Source organism: Zea mays, chromosome 9 (assembly GCF_902167145.1).
Source record: "Zea mays cultivar B73 chromosome 9, Zm-B73-REFERENCE-NAM-5.0, whole genome shotgun sequence".
NCBI lineage: Eukaryota > Viridiplantae > Streptophyta > Magnoliopsida > Poales > Poaceae > Zea > Zea mays.
The window spans coordinates 156203412-156221734 of NC_050104.1; the positions used below are offsets into that span (position 1 = coordinate 156203412).

The 18323-nt window shown below is 47.4% G+C and overlaps 1 protein-coding gene and 1 long non-coding RNA gene across 3 annotated transcripts; both read left to right on the forward strand.

Moving 5' to 3' along the window:
- The first annotated feature begins 221 nt into the window (after positions 1 to 221).
- On the forward strand, positions 222 to 2794 carry LOC100383174 (F-box protein FBX14). The gene is made up of 3 exons (NM_001175839.2): positions 222 to 856; positions 934 to 1450; positions 1541 to 2794. Exons 1-3 carry the CDS (start codon positions 339 to 341, stop codon positions 2300 to 2302), a joined length of 1797 nt encoding a protein of 598 aa, NP_001169310.2. The 5' UTR covers positions 222 to 338; the 3' UTR covers positions 2303 to 2794.
- Positions 2795 to 9342: 6548 nt separating this feature from the next.
- Positions 9343 to 12083, forward strand: LOC103639493 (uncharacterized). Of its 2 annotated transcripts, none has more exons than XR_002265305.2 (2): positions 9343 to 11744; positions 11833 to 12083. It is a non-coding gene; the product is annotated as an uncharacterized lncRNA (long non-coding RNA). The 2 variants fall into 2 exon arrangements; XR_559479.3 differs by having other exon boundaries at positions 9344 to 11744; positions 11837 to 12083.
- The last annotated feature ends 6240 nt before the right edge of the window (positions 12084 to 18323 follow it).

Below are 18323 nucleotides of genomic sequence, written 5' to 3' on the forward strand. Positions count from 1 at the left end.
GTGAAAAATAAATAAACCCGGGAAAAGGGAGCTGGATTGTTACGGTCGATTTTTTTTTTTACCTAACACTTGGAAGTTGGAAAGGGTGAGATTACCAGATCTACCGCCTCCCTGCCACTGCCACAGCACAAATGCACAAGCGGCTGCGTCGACTGACTGACTCAGGCGAACACAAGTACACCTCACACCCACTCCCCGCACCCCAGTGACCCCACCACCCAGCCCGCCGCGCAGAGCAGCGCAGCGCAGCGCAGGCGCCCTCCAACTCCGGGCTCCGCAACCGCTGCTCCCCCTCCCTCCCTCCCTCCAGCTCGGCCTGCCTCAGCCCGCGCCGCGCGATGTCAGAGGAGGACGAGGACCAGCCGCCGCCCAAGCGGCCGTGCGCGTCGCCGCCCGCGGACCAGGTGCTCGACAACGTGCTCGAGACGGTGCTCCAGTTCCTGGACGCCCCGCGGGACCGGAGCGCCGCCTCGCTGGTCTGCCGCTCCTGGCACCGCGCCGAGTCCGCCACCCGCGACTCCGTCGCCGTCCGCAACCTCCTGGCCGCCTCGGCCACCCGCGCCGCGCGCCGCTTCCCCAACGCGCGGAGCCTCCTCCTCAAGGGCCGCCCGCGCTTCGCCGACTTCAACCTCCTCCCGCACGGCTGGGACGCCTCCGCCTTCCGCCCCTGGGCCGCCGCCGTCGCCGCCGGGTCCTTCCCCGCGCTCACCTCGCTCTACCTCAAGCGCATCCCCGTCACCGACGCTGACCTCGACCTCCTCTCCCGCCCGCTCCCGGCGTCATTCCGCGACCTCACACTGCACCTCTGCGACGGCTTCACCTCGCGCGGGCTCGCCTCCATCGCCTCCCATTGCAGGTATATCTTCCTCTTCCTCCTCGGCGCCATCTCGATGTTTGGACTTGACTTTCAACCTGATGGGTTCTCACTCTCAGGGGCCTGCGAGTGCTCGACGTGGTGGAGTGCGACATGGCCGAGGAGCAGGAGGTCGTGGACTGGGTGGCCGCGTTCCCGCCGGAGCCCACCAACCTGGAGTCGCTCTCGTTCGAGTGCTACGAGCCGCCCGTGGCCTTCGCCACGCTCGAGGCGCTCGTGGCGCGGTCCCCGCGCCTCAGCCGCCTGGGGGTCAACCTGCACGTCTCGCTCGGCCAGCTGCGCCGCCTCATGGCGCACGCCCCGCGCTTGTCGCACCTGGGCACCGGGTCGTTCCGCCCGGCGGAAGGCGGCGAGGGGGAGGCAGAGTTCGGGGAGGTTGTCTCTGCATTCGTGTCCGCTGGGCGAGCGCGCACGCTTGTTTCTCTCTCCGGCTTCCGTGACCTCGCGCAAGAGTACCTGCCAATCATCGACGTGGTGTGCTCCCACTTGAAGAGCCTTGACTTAAGCTACGCCGCGGTCACCCCGAATCAGATCCTGATGTTCATCGGGCAATGCTACAACCTTGAGACGCTATGGGTACTGAACCTACCGTAGACTGCTTCATCGACTTGTTTTACCTGGTTCTGTGCGTGCGCTCCGTTTTGCTGAAGACTTCTTTGCTACCAGGTACTTGACTCGGTGCGCGACGAAGGGCTCGACGCCGTGGGGATTTACTGCAAGAAGCTCCAGACTCTTCGCGTGCTCCCATTGGATGCGCATGAGGATGCCGACGAGTTGGTATCGGAGGTTGGCCTTACTGCCATCGCACGGGGCTGCCCTGCTCTCCGTTCAATACTATATTTTTGCCAGACAATGACCAACGCTGCTGTTGTCGACATGTCGCGCCACTGCCCGGAGCTCAAGGTATTCCGGTTATGTATAATGGGACGACACCAGCCGGACCATGCGACTGAGGAGCCCATGGATGAAGGATTCGGTGCCATTGTTAAGAACTGTAGGAAGCTTACCAGGCTATCCACGTCGGGGCAACTTACTGACCGGGCGTTTGAGTACATTGGCAGGCATGGCAAGTCCCTGCGGACGCTCTCTGTAGCGTTTGCTGGAAACAGCGACGTGGCGCTGCAATACATCCTCCGGGGCTGCTCAAAGCTCGAGAAGCTGGAGATAAGGGACTGCCCTTTCGGTGATGCCGGCCTCCTCTCTGGGATGCACCAGTTCTATAACATGCGGTTCGTCTGGATGTCAGGCTGCAACCTGACCCTGCGGGGGTGCAAGGAGGTGGCTCGGGGGCTACCACGAATGGTGGTGGAGTTGATAAATGGCCAGCCTGATGAGAGCGAGAGGAAGGAAAGTGTGGACATCTTATACATGTATCGGTCACTCGATGGTCCAAGGGAAGATGTACCACCATTTGTGAAGATCCTGTGAAGCTGCTTCTGGTAGTATCATGCTGCTGCCCTTGATATGCTAGTTGAGTGCAGATCATTTAACGGAATATATGTAAGTTGTTTGGGCTGCAGATATGGTACATTTTTTTATCTCTTCAAATTCTTAGGAGGATTTCCAAAGCGCTGTAATGGAGCGGCGGGCAGGGTGTTAAATTGACGTTGTTGTTCTAGTAGGAGTTCATCAGTGTATGTAAAGCGTACGTTCCACGGCGAGACCATAAAAGCGCGGCAGAGCAGGCTTCTTGGAGGGGGCCTCATGGCTGCCTCAGTTTTGTTTGCTGCTCTGGAGGGGCTCCGGTTCTAGGACTGTCTTTCAGTGCCGGTGCAATGACCATGTTTTCCCTCATAATTTTCGAGGTGAACCTTGTTGTATATCATATTAGATTCATTAGAACTTGCCCTTCTGCCGCTGCTGCGTGTCGTCTGTTCCATTTTTCGCGTTCTGGAACTATGAGACGAGAAAACCTCCTGATCCATTGTTAAAGTCCAATGTTCCCTGTCTCAAGTTCTGTGATCTGATATTCTGATCCCTGTTGATGTTATGAAAAGTACCTGCGCCTGTCTTTTCGATATCTCATCTGAATCCGGAGCTTTGGTTGTTGCCATCATTGCTGGGAGGTCCTACGGTCACAGCCTGAGACTAGCCGCAGCGGTGCACGCTGCACCTCCCCCTCCTCTTGCATGTGGCGCGTAGGGGGCACCCTATAACCGCAGCGGTGCCCCCTACAGCGCCTCCTACGTGTCGGTCTCCTTCTCTCTTCCCCAGATCTAGCGTATCACTGTTCATCACCCTAAACACTGTGCTGTGGATACACGAGTAATTGTTAGTAGATAAAAAATTGATAGTTGGTATAGAAAATGATATTTTATAGTGGTAGTGGGGTATAGGGGAGTATTTAGGGGGAACCGCTGCGGGAGATGAAAAAATAGGGGGAAAAGTGATATAGGGGGAAATATTTAGGGGTAACGGTTGCGGATAGCCTGAAAGCTTCCCATGGGTTGGTTGCCCCCCTCCTCAGTCCTCACTGAAAGGTCGGCAACAGCGAAGGGTCCTGGTCCATCAACTGATGATTGCCTTACCTGGCGCCCATTTGTCTTGAACAGCCCTAGCTAGTCTCTGCCGTCCACAGTCGGCCGGCGATAACGATAGCGACGGCTGCTTCTACTGAAGCCCGCTCTTCCCCCATCAACTCCTGCAGCCTAGCGGATTATATGATGATGAGTTGATGATGGGGATTGGGTTTTGCCCCACCCATGCTTGCTTGATGGGGGCGGAAGGAATAGCTGCCACCACGAGCCTCTCCCTTTCCCACCGTCCTTTGGCTGCCTGACTGATGGATGGCCCTGCCGGCCACTGTTCTGTTCTGTTCTCGCGAAAGAAAGAAAGAAATAAAAAAAGAGAGAAAGAAAGAAAAGGAAAAACTGCTCGGATGGCGACCAGTCCTCCAAGGAAGCCTCCTGCCCCCTGGTGGTGGATCCGGAGCAGAAGAACGGAAAGACGACGGGGCGAGGAGAGATGGCAAATGATGAGGGAGTGATGGCCGGTCGACAGACGACAGCGACGGGGGAGATCCATCGATCCGTCGTTTGACTGCCTCCCCAGTCCCCCCGCGCTCTTTCACGAGCGAGTGATGATGAATGGACGGGGTAGTAGTACAAGTACAACTAGCGCAGCTGGACTGCTGTGGTACGTAGTAGACGCCAAGCGAGCGTGTGTGTGTGAGGAGGACGAGAGATTTGACAAGGACAGTGAGATCTGCAGCTGGTGCAAGGGCTTCCGCGGCGAACTCATTGGCCTCCTTGACCGTCCGTCCGTCCCGGGCCTGTGTACTCTCTTCCTTCCTGTTCTTCTTCGCCGATGATTGAAGGGCGTAGCGTACGTACTAGTCGGATTCATTGCGCATCATAGATTCATAGCTAGCGCTAGACATTGCCCTATTATTATCAGGAGCTAAACAAGGTTCGAGCTAGCTAAGCTAGCTACCTATTAAGGGCTTGTTCGGTTATTTTCAATCCATATGGATCGGAAGGGATTGATACGGATTGGATGAGATTTTAACTTATTAGGGATTGAAACCACTTCAATCCCTCTCAATCCATATGGATTGAGGTAGAACCGAACAAGCCCTAAAGGTACCGTCCCGGCGCTACTGATTGCGATCTCCCCTGGAACAACAGGAGACCTCCTCCTCCATCCCCCCGTCCGCTCCGATCGTCCGAGACCGGACCGAGTTATCGCGCGCGATGGTGCGTCGGTCGAGGCCTAGCGTCGCCGTCCGTCCGCCCGTCCGCATCACGTCAAATAATTGGCCATGCTTCCTGTTCTTGAGGGCGATCTGCAAGCCTCTGGTTGGTTGCTTTGCTCGAGACGACGAAGGTGCATGAGCCATGGTGAATACAGGGACATATGAGCGCTGTTTGATCTTGCTCCGTTCAGTCGTCAACCATAGCCATCCAGATCCTCAAAACAAACAAACAAACAAACAAAAAAGGTTTTTTGCCCGTGCTTTCCCGCGTCTCATTACGTGTCTAAACCACGCCTTTTTTTTCTATGTTCGGTAAAAAGGGTGGAAATGATGGCGGCAGGACAAAGATGATTCATCACCCACCGTGTTGCTGGGCTGTGTGTGTGTGTGTGTGACGTGGCCACTCGATGCTTGGCACCATTCCAGGCGTTCGCGGCAGGTAGCTAGGCAAGGCATGCATGTGCTCCCAAATCCGCAGAGGCAGGCGTTCGCGGTTTTTAATTACTCGTCGCCATTTAGATCTTGTCAGACAGGCTTCGTTCATGCATGCACAACCGAACTCGAAAGCATGGCCGGTCGTCGCCTTTGCGCGTCATCATGATTAATCTCTACTATCTATTAAGATGGTAAGGGTAGGCTGCCCCATTCCGTGTTCTGCCATTCTCATTCCGTCCTCACTGCAAAGTCTATTCCCATTCCCAAAGCTCATTCACATTTCCATTCCCGGCTATCACATGTCTTTCTCATTCTCCCTCCCACAAAATTTATTCTCATTCCCACGTGCATCCCACGCCTGCCCCATTCCGTGTTCTGTCATTCCCATTCCGTCCTCACTGTAAAGCTCATTCCCATTCCCAAAGCTCATTCACATTTCCATTCCCAGCTATCTTCCCACGTGCATCCCACGCCTAGCTAAAATTAAATTAAAAAAAACAGGCTTCAAGGGGATTCGAACCCGCGACCTCTCAAATAAATGTGTTTGTAGCTACCACTACTCCACATGTGTGTTTATGTCTACATCTATTATAGTAAAAACATATAATACATCTCTCCCGAAGCCCACCTGCTACCCTTGCACAATGTGTAGTAGTAGATAAGTATCACTGAGATTATTAAATTATATTTTTTGGATTGAGGGAGTAGTATTTAAAGAAGAGCCTTGCATGCAATTTCTTTTGTTTGAATAATGTTTTCAACTTAAATACTTTTTTTTGCATGTGTAACATTTATTCTCCGTAATATTTTTCCATGGATCTAACTTATAAATCATTTTCATAAACCAATGCCAAAGGTGAATCCATGTTTCTTACTTGGAAACCCCGAACAAACACCACTAGCACGAGGCGCTCGCGTTGGCGTCGCTCACCGACGACGAGAAGAAACTTGGCGACTGCCAGTTCGACCTCTGGAAGCAGTCCTACATGGCCCATGCGCCGCTGTGTACGGTAAGCTCCGGCGCAGCCGCCGCTTGGACGTGGTCCAGAGCGGCTGCACCGCGCTGTCCATCGTCAAACATGGGGACCTCATGGTCGTCGCCAATGTCGACGACTCTCGGGTTGTTCTGGGCATCGCAACCTACGACGACGCCATCACGCCGTCTAGCTCATCATCCACCTGAAGTCTAACCTGTCACGTAAGTCGCTACTGACCGACCATGAATTCTTGTGCGCTGGAATGACGACCATTGTTTTTGTTGTGTGAGTGTCCTCGAACAAGATGTATGTAGACGAGTAGCACATCCGGTGGTGCAACGACCAGGTGTACTACCTCGCTGATGAGCCCGGGGTGCACTTCATTTGGCAGCCCAACCAAGAGTGATCGGTACTCACCATATCGCGCGCGTTCGACGACTATTATATCAAGGATTGTGGCGTCATCTCGACACCGGAGGTGAGCAGAGGTGGACCGACAACAATGACCACTCGCCATCGTCGGGGTACCTTTTGTGCCGGTCTGCCTTCAATTCTCTTCGCAAACACACACTTGCATTTTTTGTTTAAGCAAGCGTGTATGGTGGTGCGTGTCTGATGACTAACGATGTACGACGGAACTTCTACCGGCAGGTGTGGCACGTGCTCTCCAATAATGAGACCATGCAAATCATGACATATATCGAAGTCTGCATGATACTGATAGTTGCAATGTAGTAGTGAAACAACTAAATTAAAATAACAAAATTTATGTATGGCTAGGATCACAAATGGATTATGAAAAATTTTCTTATAACAATATAAGACACATTTTGTATATAAGTTATCATGATATTATATGTTCCCGTTGCAACGCACGGGTACTGACCTAGTTGATTATGATTTATGAGAGGCTGCCTACGAAGCGCGAGCTTAACTCCTACTAAACTGCTTCCTGCTGCTGCGCGGGGCCCGTGGCGATTAGGGCTTGCAATCATGTGAATATGCGGTCAGTGAAGAGATTGGGGGATTTCTATGATTACTTTATAGAGTGTCAACACCTTGGAGTTTTTATTTTATTTTGTTTTATTTTGGGTGAGACTCACTCTTCGTTGATTGAGGTAGCTAGCAGGGTCCAGAGATAACCAAACCGGCTGAGGGTAAAAAACCGCTACCCACCCCGGCCGGTTTGCCCCAATTCAAAAATAAGCAAATTTAAACTGTTTTTTCGCTCCAAAAAAAAACGTTGTTAAACCGCTCGTATGAACCGTTTTTTTATTTTACAAGAAAATAAATTAAAAATAACAGGATTTATATGCAATTTGCTCAATTCACGTTGCATAGTAAATACTAATTCATCCATACAATATGTTTTCAACAAAATGACATACACCATACATATGCAACGACAAACTTCAATTCTCACGCAACATACATTCATCGGTCAGCGCTATACTCAAATACAAGTTCTTTTAGAGTTCTTCCACGAGGCCACGACACATATGTCAACTTGTTTCACATTACTTACATATTTAGCTCGAGTTATAGCGAAAGCACTCAAGCATGTTGAAAGGATCGTGATATGAGTCCATTCCGTAGACATAGTCATATACAAAATATATGAGATACGTTAGATAGAAAAAAAGAACGACAAATAAATACTTATCGACGAACCAAAAAATAACACACCGGTCTGCTTGTAGTTACATGTGCAGGCACCTGGATAACAACATAGAATGGTTGAACATATGTGTCATGTGGTACTAGTGGATACATATTTCACAATTTCAATATGACGATGGAGACGGAATTTAATCATACACATACATAATCGATGGTGGTATTTCGGCTGGTGGTCCCCCTGACCCGGTTGCCATTACCATGCATAAGGGTTCAAGATTGGGTCGTGTTCAGACAGATAGTTAGAACTTGAGCTACTTGAGCTACGAATTCCATCTTGGAAATGAAATTGAACGACGTCGACCACTTATTGTCTCGTGTTGTGAATGAGGTGCATCATTGTAAGGATCTTGTGTGCCATGGATGAATTGACTTCCTCTAGTGAGCATACACATTTAACAATAACTAATCCATAAACTATTGAGCATTCATATTTAACAATAACTAAACCATGATATATTTAACAATAACTAATCTATAAATCATAAGCCATCAACTTATGTAACGATACTAACATATAACATATATAAATATGAAACATATTGTTGATACTAAATCTAAAACCCTAAACACCACAGAACTAAACCTGGGCAATAAATAATATTATAAAACTAAATGTGGGTACTAAACATGGTTTACCGGAACTAAAACATGGTTTACCTGCTTCAAACGTGGTAAACCACCGGCTTCTGAGGATAAATCAACAGGATTACTGACGAGTTCATACATTTCCTATTCTTAATAGGCTAAACTGATTTAAATTTAGATATCTTGTATACAAAATTACTCACTAGAACATGTAGATTTTTTTTTTAAATCCGAGAGAGAGAGAGAAGAGCATGTGACCCTGATGCTCGTGCAGCCCCGGCCGGGAAGGAATCTTCCATCTACTGCATCCAAATATCAAAGCTCCGGGTGAGATGAAACGCAGTGTCGGTGCCAGCGCGTCTTTTGTCGAAACATCAGCAGACGGAGGATGCATTTCGCTTTGCTTTATGGACGGAAAAGAGAGAGAGGAAAAGGAAAGTGGCTTCGTATTTGTGGGAGCTAGATTGCGAAGAACATATTCTGTAACAACCGAGACCAGTCAACGGTGGCTTCTGGTGTCTCTGGGCGAGCTGATTTGATTGTATTGAACCGAGCTAAAAAAAAATTTGCATGGCTCCTGAACATGCATGCGTGGTACTCGAGAATTTTCTTCCCTGAATCTTGCTCATGTTCTCATGAATCAACAAATGCCGCAGATATTTATTTATTTATTTATTTTCCCTGAAAACAAGCAGGGGAGCGCGTCATTGCCTCATCAGTGAAGCACTACTGTACGTTGCTGATGAGCAGCTCACCCAGCGCATCTCTTTCAAGTTTTTACTAACAAGCAGTGGAGTGTTTGCACTGCTCCCGCCTCTCCCGGGGTCCGGGACATGAGCATGCACATGCCATGCCAATCCCACGAGTTGCGAGCTGCTCCCGTCTGTTCCAGTCCAGCGGCCAATCGTCGGGCTCGGAGGAGAGGACAACTCATGCAGGGGACATCTGGTCCGCCCCGACCGACCAATCCAGTCGCGGTCTCCTCGGCGAACATGCACGGCACAGCAGCACTAGCCAGGCAGCCGCCATCGCTGTCGTCCAATCAAATTAAGCGGCAGAGGTTGCCGAGGCCTGGCTCCGTTCCGTTCCGTGGCACGGAGCAATGCGGCCGTGCTCGTGCTCCTGCTCGCGGTTCACCAATCATGGTGCATGTGTAGTGTAGACAAGACAGCCAACTAGTTGCATTGCGGGCGAGTACGCGCGCATGATTGAGGAGGCTTCATAGCAGCAAGGGCTCCCTCTGTGAGTCCTGAGAGATTTGTAAAGGCGCGCAGGTGCAGGCATCAATGCTCGCAGCGAGCGCACGCAGATCTAACTACAGCGCGGCCCAGGGGGCGCTGCCGCTTGTGCGCGCAGGTGACTGACAGCCACTACGCGAACAGGCACAAGGGGTTGAGGAGAAGCAACCAAGGGGTGTGGTTAGATTGCAGCACGCCAGGACAAGCCTGGGTCGATTCTTTGATCCCACTCTCTCTGTTCTGTTCTGTTCTGTTCTCTTCTGTTTTTTTAATTGTTTCTGCCTTCTTTCATTTCAAATTAGTGCAGGCCTGTTCATTGTTTTGTATTGTCTATCTATCTATCTATCTATCTTTCCAGCAGCAGCAGCAGCACAGACCTGATTGACAGCCACGGAGTTGATCAGACGGCAGATATTGTATTCTACTGCTACCTGCATGTATAGATGCCAGCCATGGGTGGTTGGTTACTTGGAGCAAGAGATGCTGTTTAACCATTTTGCTACTACAGGAGTATACTCTACTTTTTTTTTCTCTCTCTCTCTGCCCTAACATCCACTGATCCACCAAATTGAAAAAAAAGAGGAATCTTGTTCATGATTTCAAACCCCAAGAAAACCATGCACTGTTGGGACACGAACCGCATCAAACTGGCCAGTGATAGGATAGGTAAAGCAGAGGAAAGGCTGCGTTGCCTTGGCCCCCTTGCCTTCTTGCAGGGGTGGCCAAAGTTGCAACTTGTTGCAGATGCTTTTTTTTTTTTTGCCTTTCATCCCTACTCGCCAATTCTGAACTAGCAGCACCAAGTGAAAAGCTTTTTCACGCGCTATCAGCTTTTACTGTGTCCTACGTACTCCAGTCCACAGTCTCCTACCCGCTATCACCGTGCTCAGTTTGGAGAGAGCAGCAGTATCTGTGGTGTTTGTTGTGGCAACTGTGAGACGGTCAAAGGCAACAAAGGAACTGTACTGCCACGATCTCCAGTTACTATCAGTGTTCAGTCTCTGCTGGAGCCAATGCATCCATCCATTCCAACCAGAACCAGCTTCCGCAGCCTCCTGTAGTCGCTTCAAGTTCAAGGTGACAGACGGATGATCCACCCAACTGGTTGGTTCTCTGTGGTCATGGAAAGGCTCGAGTGCTGGTCGCAAAAGGGCGCGCAAGTGAATGCTGCACAGCGGCACAAGAAAGCAAAGGCATCTCTGTGGCTAGTCACTGATGCGGAGGCATGCCTGCCTACCTCAAAAGAATGAGCTGGGATCAGCTCTCTGCATATGTCACGCACACCACCTGCGCCTGTGCTGCCTGCTGCTGCTGCTGGAGGGTATGCGTGCACAATGCTGCTTTGCCTCGGTCCTCTCTTCTATCATTGCAATCTTTTTGCCATCGCTGAAGATGACACAGGACACCATGATCGTATGCCCCCCCCCAGCCTTCAGTTCCTTCGTCACCGTTACCCGTCCACGGCTTTCTTTCATCTGCCAAGTCTGCACACTCAAATATAGAGAAACCAAATGCAAAGCCTACTGTTGTTTTGCCATCCAATTCTTGGCGAAGACGTCCAAGATGCTCTCTGGACAGGAGGTATTCTATACGCTGGACGCAATCACGCAAATACTTGGTTTTTATCACTGTATTTTTTTTTCATTACTGCTACAGCCTGCAGTCAAGTTACTTTCCTAGCAAGTGGACCATCCACATCCAGGACCAGCTATGGTTTTTCAGGCCAAGTCTTTTATATAACATCGCTCGTCCCAGATCCACAGCAGGTGATGGTACGGTGCCATGATCTGTCTCTCTCTGTAGCTCATCGCTCTCAAGGTTGTTGGGCACATGCATGATGCATCGCGAGATATTTTTTGTGCGATTTTGAACACGCTCTGTCCACCACCTTTTGTATTGAACCATCCAATGCAGCCACTGAATCTTATCCTAGTAGCACAAGCACAAGGTGATCATACATGAACTGCAGACAGGGTGCATCTATCCACACAAAAGGCACATGATCGCAGAATTATGATTGCCTACATGCCAAGATAAGATTCTGCTGTTGTGGTTCGCCGAATGCCATCCGGCCAATTCACCTTCTTATAAACTGATTTCAGGGTTCAGTGCGGAATCCATGCAAAAGGTTGAGAAATGCAAGGAGCTTAACACAACTGCGAGAGATAGACGACGATCCTCCATCTGTCCAACTGCGTCGTCCTGGAGGTGAATGGTCAAGGTGCCAAACTTTGAAAGCTAGCGTCGTCCTGGAGTTACACGTAATTTTCAACCTGTATATTAGGGAATACTGCATCTTGCTTTTTTGAAAACTGGTAGAGTGCTGAACATTTTATTGTTTTTCTAAAGGTAGTCAAGCACCGAACGTTAGGATTGGGTTCTGAAGAATATCACGTCGTGCAGCCATGCAGGCATGGACACCTGTAAGGGACGAAGCAAGTGTACGTAACTGTGTAAGTGACAGACTGACTATAGAGCAAGATGTCAAAAGCTCAAAGAAAATGGTTTTGCTACTCAAAAACCATGTGTCCTTTCATGGATTAAGGTTAAAGACGATTAATAATTGTCATTGTTTACTATGGTAGGTTAGGTTTTGCCTACTTTCTGACCACTGAAAAGGCAGTACTTTCAGACTGCACATATGCTCATATCCTACTATCCTAATGAAAAGGCAGTACTAAGTAGGAGCTGCCGCATAGAAGCATATATATGTAATCACGTCCACTAAGGTAGCTTCTGTCAGTGTCAACGTAGGATATTTGCATAAACGAATCGCAACAAGCCAACAAGGTGCACGAGCTCCAGTGAAGGAGAGTCGAAGTGGCAATGATCGAGCTACGTCACATCGATGGAGCATCGCGATTTGGCATCACCAGACCAGACCATAGAATTAGCATCCATTTGGCACTAAGTGAACGGAGATGAGTTGACCTCTGCGGCTGTGCCATTGTGTCGTTGGTCAGCATGAGTGATTAACACTTGTCAGCTGTCAGTACAGCTAGATACTTCTTCGAGAACCTTCTGAGCATATTCATCTTTTTAGGGCTCCTTCCGAATATGAGATTTTTATAGGACTCACTACCGGAATCGCGTTCTTTGCCGAGTGTCTAAGACACTCGGCAAAGGCTATTTTACACTCGGCAAAGGCTTTGCCGAGTGTAACACTCGGCAAAGAACACTCGGCAAAGGGTTCTTTGCCGAGTGCTTTTTTTCGGACACTCGGCAAAGACTTTGCCGAGTGTCAAAAAGCACTCGGCAAAGAAAAACACTCGGCAAATTAAGAATCGAATTTTTTTAAAAAAAACAGCAAAACATTTTTTAAATTCTAGGAACAACTCTCCAACCCTACTCTATTACCTTACCCGTTGCCCTATCATTTTTCACTATTATTTTGAATCAAACTTATATGTTTTGTAAATGGTGAGATTCGAACTCGCAACCTCTCTCTCGCGCATACCCTCCTATACCACTACACTACTACACCAATTATGTTTATATTACGTTTCCATTCCCCATGTACTATAACAAATCGAGAGTAATTTGATTATTTAAGGCACTAAATGAGTTCATTTGAAAATGTGACCAACTATAAAGTTGCATAACTTTTTGAGATCTAAAAGTTTTATTTTAATAGTTTCTACATCCGAGACCGTTTATAAAATTTGAATTTTAAATTTAAAAACTTCACACGAAATTTTCAATGATAAGATGATTTCAAATCAAAAAATTGTCAACTACAAAGTTTCATTACATTTCAAGACCTACAACTTTTATTTTGGTGGTTTTTCCATCCGAGACAGTTTGAAAAATTCAAATTTCAAAATTCAAACATAGTTTTGCATAACAAGATGATTTCAAACTAAAACATTGTCAACTACAAAGTTTCATAACTTTTCAATACCTACAACTTTCATGTTGGTGGTTTTTCCTTTCGAAGTCGTTTTCAAAATTCAAATTTTAAATTTTTTAAATTCAGACGTAGTTTTCGTTGACAATATGACTTCAAATGAAAAAGTTGTCAACTATAAACTTCTATAACTTCTCAAGATCTACAAAGTTTATTTTGGTTGTTTGGTAATTTGTTTATCTCAGATGATGGTTCTAACAATATGCACAAATTCTATACGTCTCTCTCATAGTTTCATAAACTACGAGAGAGATATAGGTTTTATGAACAAATTTATTTTTATTTTGTCATATGAAGAAATGTTCAATATATAAATTGTACATCATGATGAGTTATACAAATTTGTAGTTGAAAACTTTTTCATTTGAATTAATTTACTACTTTAAAATGTGATTTTTAAATTGTCTTTGCCTAGTGTTTGAGAAAAAACACTCGGCAAAGAGCTCTTTGCCGAGTGTTGTATTTGTGACACTCGGCAAAGAGCTCTTTGCCGAGTGTCAAAAAAAGACACTCGGCAAAGAAACTCTTTGCCGAGTGTCAAAAATAAAACACTCGGCAAAGAGCTTCTTCGCCGAGTGTTTTCTTTTACCGAGGGTTTTTTGCGTGGCACTCGGCAAAGAGCGAAATAAAACACTTGGCAACGAATTTGGCACTCGGCAAAGAGCCAAATTCCGGTAGTGACTAGTACACGAATTTCACAGGAATGACGATTTCAAAGCGTCAAGTGATGGTGACAGAGTCGTTACCGAATGTACTCACTGGTACTCGGCAAAGTTAGCTCCAGTAGGCCCCCATGCCAGCCTCTGTCTCGAGACTCACAAGCTATCACTCGGCATAGTTAACGTTCGTCGGCTGCAGACGGCCGCTGACGACGCCTTGTCGAGTGTTAATGTTTGTCGAGAGTCCTTTACCGAGTGTGTTTATGCCGAGCATTCGGCTCTCGGCAAAATCACTCATCGCCAAACGTTTTCATTTGCCGAGTCTAGCACTTGGCAAAGTAAGTTTTGTCGAGTACACGATAAATTTCCCTCGGCAAAAAACTAGGCACTCGGCAAAGAGTCAGATTCTGGTAATATCTAAGAGTTACAGAAGAGCAAGCATGCAATGTAGAAAGCACAAATCCTCGCACACCTGATGAGACATCTTACTAGCTCAGCGATAGTGCCCCAACTGAAATTGACAACAAGGTGGGAAACAAGGTCTCCAAAGTCCCGAACCCAATGTATGAAGAATGGTATCTCATAGAATATTAGATTATCAGATCCTAGGTTACATCAAGTCATCAACACCAACTAAACGAGCAATCCAAGAAAAAACAAGTCAAGGATACTATGTCAGGTGTACTATAAAATTGAGCACGTGACAAAATAAGGGTAGCTTCTAATGAAGGGAGAGTTCGAGTTCAACTTGCAGAATGTTGCTCTTATGAATGCATGGAGTTATGAATTGGAGCAACAATGAATGATTTAAATGAAGATTGGTGTAAGAGAACTTAAGGACGAAAATAGAAATACAAATTGCAAATAAAAGAATACAAGGACACAACAATTTGTTTACCGGAGTTTGGTTTCACGACGAGACCTACGTCCTCGTTGAGTAGTCCCTAAGGACTAGGTGTTTTTCAACTCTTTCCTCACTCAAGTGATCACTAAGATCAAACTTGAGTTTTTTTCTTCCTTTCTCAAGTGTGAGACCAAGTCTCGCAAGGCTCTCCACACCTCAGAGGCTCTTGATCACTTTACAACTCAATGTGAGCCTATCTCCAAAGTTCAATGATCACAACACTCTTCTTTCAGCTCAAACACAATTACTCTATCACTTATCACTCAAATGGATGCTCTCACTAGGTACACTACACAATATGATGCACTAGGATCACTTGGAGGTGTTGCTCTAGCTTATGGGAGTTACACTGCTCTTGGATGTTCAATGATTTGGTTGGGGTGGTATTTATAGCCCTTAACAACTCAAACTGTCGTTGGTGAAACATTCCCAAAACTGCATAGAATATGTGTGCATCGAACTTTTGGTCTAGGGCACAATGGACCTCTAACTCTCCTGTCTTATTAGTAGCCGTTGTGGAAAAGTTGTTAGCTCTCAGTACGTACCAAACCGTCTGGTGACCCACTGGATCGTGCCACATCAGCCGACCATTTATCCATCCCAGCCGACTATTGGGTACCAGACCTCAGTTTGGCATAGCATCCAACTTCTTCCAAAACGAGCACTCTGGAATTCTGGTCTGGTGCACCACTAGAATTGGCCCGGCATGCCAAGTCTACCGTGTTCGAAAACAATCTCTCTAGAAGTTTAGTTTGGTGCACTTGTTGCACGAGTCTTCTAAAAACCTTCTCTACAAATGTGGTATGGTGCACCATCGGACCTGGTACGGTGCTCTCAAAACAACCAACATAATCCACTTTTGGACTCTTTTATCTTGCCTTCATTTGGCTATACTCTTGAGCACTTCTATGACTTAGACAAACATATACTTAGTCTATCCAACCACTCTAAGTTATAGGTCTTCATTGTTTTGATCCCTTTAAATCTATATCATCATTTCTTCTCAATTTCTTTCAAACTTAGCTCCTGGAACACCATTTTTCACATCTGATCATTCTAGTCGTTCTCAGGTGTTCCAAAATGTTACTAGGGCTTTTTAAAACTTATCCAAACACTTAAACCATTTATGGTTCTCTTCTTCCAAATATGCCCTTTCAAACTAAGTTTTGAGCTGTTTTTCACATTGAATCTTCTATTATCATTCTTATGAACCTGCAACTAACCATTTAGCAAACCAGCTAGTTCATTGAGTTGTGATGGTCATCAATCACCAAAACCAATATTGAAATGACTTAAAGCTCATTTCCCTTTCATGAGAAGGTACATCCAACTAGCACTTACAACTACGAGTGATGTTCTAATAAACTAGCCCTTAGGGAAATGAGTGTTGTTATATATATATATATATATCCATTTTCTGCAATAAGGGCTAGTTTTGCCTATAAGGTATATTGCCATAATGAAGGAACACTGTCATAGTTCAATGTTATCGTCGGCAACGAGGTGAATGAATAGTTGAAAGGGAAATGTGCCCTTGGGCCATTTCTAAGTATTTTGGTGATTTAGTGTCCAATACAAGTGCCTAAGTGTAAAATGGTGGACAAAGTACAAATCAAGGATAAAGGTATGTTTCTCAGACTTAGTACATTGTTTTAGAGACTAATGTATTGTGTCTAAGTGCTGGTGAAAGGGAATTAGGCTTACACCTAGTCCCTAATTAATTTTGGTGGTTGAATTGCCCAACACAAATAATTGGACTAACTAGTTTGCCCAAGTGTATAGATTATACAGGTGTAAAAGGTTCACACTCAGCCAATAAAAAGATCAAGTTTTGGATTCGACAAAGGAGCAAAATGGCAACCAAAGGCACCTCTGGTCTGGGGGCACCGGACTGTCCGGTGTACACCGGACAGTGTCCGGTGAACCACCGGACAGTGTCCGGTGCACCAGAGGACTCCAACTCGAACTCGCCACCTTCGGGAATTTCCAGAGGCACTCGCGCTATAATTCACCGGACAGTGTCCGGTGCGCCAAGGAAGAGCAGCCTCAGGAACTCGCCAGCTTCGGGAATCTCCAACGGCTAGTCCGCTATAATTCACCGGACATGTCCGGTGTGCACCGGACTGTCCGGTGCAACTCCGGAGCAACGGCTATCTCCGTGCCAACGGCTACCTGCGACGCATTAAATGCGCGCGCAGCGCGCGCAGAAGTCAGTGTCGCCCATGCCGGCGCACCGGACAGTGAACAGTGCATGTCCGGTGCGCCACCGGACATCAAGGCGGGCCCAGAAGTCAGAACTCCAACGGTCAGAATCCAACGGCAGTGATGACGTGGCGGGGGCACCGGACATGTCCGGTGCGCCATCGAACAGACAGCCTCCCAACGACCACTTTTGGTGGTTGGGGCTATAAATACCCCAACCACCCCACCATTCATTGCATCCAAGTTTTCCACTTCTCAACCACTTACAAGAGCTAGGCATTCAATTCTAGACACACCAAAGAGATCAAATCCTCTCCAATTCCACAAAAGGCTTTAGTGATTAGCGAGAGAGATTTGCCGTGTTCTTTTGAGCTCTTGCGCTTGGATTGCTTCTTTTCTTTCTCACTTGTTCTTGTGATCAACACTCAATTGTAATCAAGGCAAGAGGCACCAATTGTGTGGTGGCCCTTGCAGGGAAGTTTTGTTCCCGGATTTGATTTGAGAAGAGAAGCTCACTCGGTCCGAGGGACCGTTTGAGAGAGGGAAGGGTTGAAAGAGACCCGGCCTTTGTGGCCTCCTCAACGGGGAGTAGGTTTGCGAGAACCGAACCTCGGTAAAACAAATCCGCGTGTCACACTCTTCATTTGCTTGCGATTTGTTTTGCGCCCTCTCTCGCGGACTCATTTCTTTATTACTAACGCTAACCCGGCTTGTAGTTGTGTTTATATTTGTAAATTTCAGTTTCGCCCTATTCACCCCCCTCTAGGCGACTTTCAATTGGTATCAGAGCTCGGTGCTTCATTAGAGCCTAACCGCTCAAAGTGATGTCGGGAGATCACGCCAAGAAGGAGATGGAGACCGGCGAAAAGCCCACTACAAGCCACGGGAGCACTTCATCGGAAGAGTCCCGCACCAAGAGGAGGGAGAAGAAGGAGAACTCCTCCAACAAAGGGAAGGAGAAGAAATCTTCTTCTCACCACAAAGAGAAGAAGGAAAAATCTTCTTCCCACAAGCCACATCGGAGTGGGGACAAGCAAAAGAGGATGAGGAAAGTGGTCTACTACGAAACCGACACTTCATCAACATCGACCTCCGGCTTCGATGCGCCCTTCGTAACTTCTAAACGCCAAGAGCGTAAGAAGTTTAGTAAGATCCCTCTACACTATCC